Source organism: Triticum urartu, chromosome 7A (genome assembly GCF_056163025.1).
Source record: "Triticum urartu cultivar PI428250 chromosome 7A, HENAU_Tu73, whole genome shotgun sequence".
NCBI lineage: Eukaryota > Viridiplantae > Streptophyta > Magnoliopsida > Poales > Poaceae > Triticum > Triticum urartu.
The window spans coordinates 52,151,788-52,155,465 of NC_141879.1; the positions used below are offsets into that span (position 1 = coordinate 52,151,788).

The 3,678-nt window shown below is 48.0% G+C and overlaps 1 protein-coding gene across 1 annotated transcript; it reads left to right on the forward strand.

Moving 5' to 3' along the window:
• Nucleotides 1–1,311: 1,311 nt before the first annotated feature.
• On the forward strand, nt 1,312–1,886 carry LOC147957626 (uncharacterized). Its single transcript, XM_087535407.1, has one exon. The coding sequence runs from the start codon at nt 1,430–1,432 to the stop codon at nt 1,697–1,699; it is 270 nt and encodes an 89-aa protein (XP_087391533.1). The 5' UTR covers nt 1,312–1,429; the 3' UTR covers nt 1,700–1,886.
• The last annotated feature ends 1,792 nt before the right edge of the window (nt 1,887–3,678 follow it).

Below are 3,678 nucleotides of genomic sequence, written 5' to 3' on the forward strand. Positions count from 1 at the left end.
AAACTCCTCCTACATGTCGGCGCCCCCCCCCCCTCTCCTCATGTGCACCACGGAAGAAGATATCGATGGAGCTCCAACCAGTGTCATGTAGGTGGTTGGTAGTGCTGTTGGGTGGGGCCCGGTGCATATGGTATGACAGAGCAGGGGCACAGGTAAAATGGGGTGGTCGGTGGCATGCTAGGGTCCGACAAGATGTCACATGCAAAAATTATGCACCCTGGCGCACAACAATTAACATAACACGGGAAACATTCGACCCTAGTGCATGTGCACTGAGGACCCTCCATGCAGCTCCACCCCTGTAAATTAACTCCCCAACGACGGCTCTTCGGATCAGAGCCGTTCCATGGACTTTGCATCATTTTCTCTGAACGACTGATCCATAGGACGACTAGCGGGCCCCGGCCAAAAGGGACTCGCGATCGCGATCTAGTGTCGTGACCGGATCCCTCCTTCGCTGCCACCTCATCCCAACGCCGCTTCCTCCCCTGCCGCACCTTCCTCCCCTCGCCGCCGCCTGAGGCGCCCTCTGGCAAAGTCCAGATGGCTCCGAGGAAGGCGGTAGCGGGGCCCTTCTAAGGCTGCCCGGTGTTGGTACGACGGCTGCGATCCATGGATCAGGGACGGCGGTCCTTTGGTGAGGCTTGCCCATTCGGTGACACATAGACCAGTTGGTGCTCTCAGCTTGTCAGGCGGATGGCTTCTTGAGGCCAGCGGATTAGATGAAGTCCGTTGAGACGGTCATTTAGTAGGTGTGTCAACTTGGTTTTCCTAGAAGGTGGCCTTGGGTTGATCTATTTATTTATTTTGTCACTCTGTTGAGTAATAATTTAATAAAGATGACTGCATGCATCAGTTTTTATGCAGAGTTCAAGGTAACCTTTTTTTATAAAAAAGACAAGCCTATGCATGTAGCTCCCACTTGCGCAGGGTTTAGAGATTGGACACTAACGGATTCCGTGACACCTACCCCCTTGGAGGTTGAAGTCCGAATCTTGTATCACCACAAAATTCAAAGCCGAGACAATATGATTTGACCGAAAAGTCAGTATACATCAGCAAAGGAATATCTAATCCAACGGTGATGTGCTTCTCAACCTCACGTCACGCTACGGATCGGATGAGGTCAAACCCGGGTGTCCTGGTCCGCACGCGCAGGCATGGAGACAGAGTAGACTCCATCTAATCCAACCCCACACGGCACGGTCGCAATCCTCTAGACTCCGGCTCGTGCGTACTCTGCTTCCGCGTGCCCTCCGAATTCCAACCGGAGACCGGCACGCACGGGGTGACCCTATAAAATCCCCACCCCCACGTCTAGCTCGATCACTAAGCAAACAAGAATCTCCTCATTCGCTCGAGGAGCAGCAGCAGCAAGGAATCCTTCTTTCCAGACTGCCTGATTCAAGCATCCGTCAGTAGAGGATCCATGGCTATGGAGAGGTTCTTCACGGCGCTCGTCTTCTGCGAGGCACCGCTGGACGGCTACGGCACGTCGGTGCTCACCGCCGGCAGCACCGACACGGTCAAAAGGCTGGTCTCAGGTGGTGGTGACGCGACGAAGCCGTTGGTGGCTATCAAGCCGGACGCTGAGAAGGGGCAGGGTTTCTTCACTGGCAAGCAGATGGCGCAGCGGCGTGCTGGGTTCGAGCTCGCGTTCGACGGCCTCAATTGCTTTGACACCGTCGTCATGCACTGAGCATGTCATTGTCATGTCGCTTTCTTGATTTTACTCTGTATAGAACTTGGATCAGTTAGAATGTTTGAGACGTTGGTGGGGTTGTGATGTTTCGTTCATTCTAGTCTAGTATTTGACCGGTGCACAATCTTGTTTACAAACGAAAGGAATTTAAAGGGGACATCTCCTAGTATCATTTTATGTCTTCGATTCCATGTCATGTAGATCATTCAGTCAGACTACTGTTTGACTATCTGTGGCACGCGCTTGTTGTACAATTAAGAGGTGTGGCTGGTAATACGACGTCGAAAATTTCCCTCCGGCTCTGCTTTCCTGTGCATGTACCATCTCTTCCTGAAAAGTAGTAAGAATATAAGAGGAAGATAATGACACTGAGGAGAGAACAAAACTAGTCTCTGCGTGTGTGTAGAATTGAAGTAGGAGTTGGACCTTACAGGCCAAGCTTGCCATTTGGCAAAAGAATAGCCCAACTTTGCTTAGCAATGCTTGACAGAAACAGAGCGAGCGTACATTAGAGATATATCGATCATGATTTCAGATATCACTGTCTGTTAGATAGTTCCTTACAGTGAGAATGTGTTCGAGTGCTAAACGTAAGCAACCCCCTTCTGGATCCCTAGAAGAAAAGGGGAGCAAACCATACAATAATTGCATTTCGATCTTAGCAGTCATGTTATCAGGTGTTGCCAAAAAGGTTCCCGATACCTTCCATTTCTTGCAGTAATTTATCAGAATATGTTGTGACATGGTAAATATGTATTGTACGTACATACTAAATTAACTTCAGATTTTTTTTAATAACTTGTAGAGTGTGGTTTCATCAATTGGTTCAATGGTAACACCATAAAGATGGTTGCATTGGATACGTCCTTCTATTAAGGTAGTGGACTTCTGAAAGGTAAGCACACAGACACTCATATTTCTTTCAAAAGGAAGCTTGCCCTCAGCCTCTGCGTCAAAAAAATGCATACAACAAAATTTATTACGAGGTTTTTGGTTATTTATAGAAAAAAAATAAAGGAATGTACGTCCAGCCAAAGCATCGACAAATATAGATTACAGGGAATGCTCATGTGTTACCAATCCTATTACATGAGGCAATACAAATTATGAAGCAAGAGGGTTCCTGAAAAGGACTTAAGAGCATCTACAACAAGGCCGATATGCCGATAAACTAGCCGATTTACCCCTTATCATGGGTCAACCGATAAGTTCTCGATAAGTGATGTCCCCAGCATTGCTATAAACTTTGTTAAAGTTTACAAAATTAGACTTTGGCCAAAGCCAATATGCGGAGTAAATAAAAATGAAGGGTTATATTATAGACTCCATCTAACCTCCAGACTCCGGCGACCGGGCACGCAGAGGGCGACCATTAAAATTCTCACCCCCGACGTCCAGCTCGATGAGCAAACAAACAAGAATTTCGTTCGACGAGCAGCAGCAAGAAATCCGTCCTGACAGACTGCCTGATCAAATCTCATCTTCATCATAGAATACATGGCCATGGAGAGGTTCTTCAGGGTCAAAAGGCTGGTCTCAGGTGGCGACGACGCGACGAAGCAGGCGGTGGCTACCAAGCCATACGCTGAGAAGGAGAAGGGCTGTTTCTCCGGCAAGCCGATGGCGGAAAGGCGCGCTGGTTTCGAGCTTGCCTTCGACGGTCTCGATTGCCTTGACACCGTCGTGATGCACTAAGCATGTCGTATTCACGATTTTGATCTGTATAAAACTCGGATCAATTAGAAATAAGAATGCTTGACGCAGGCGTAGGCTTTTGATGTTTTTTTGTTCATTCGATTGTACTACTATTAGACATATGGCGTTGAAGATCTTCTTCCAGGTCTGCTTCCGTCAGCCTCTGCCTCAAAAGTACAAGAGTAAGAGAATAGTAGCTACTAGGAGAGAACAAAATTAGGGCCTCTGTACGTGTGCCAAACTTGCCATTTGGCAAAACAATAGCCCGACCTTGCTTTGCA

Coding starts and splice junctions, on each gene's coding strand:
- LOC147957626 (XM_087535407.1), top strand. CDS start 1,430: ATGGCTATGGAGAGGTTCTTCACGGCGCTCGTCTTCTGCGAGGCACCG.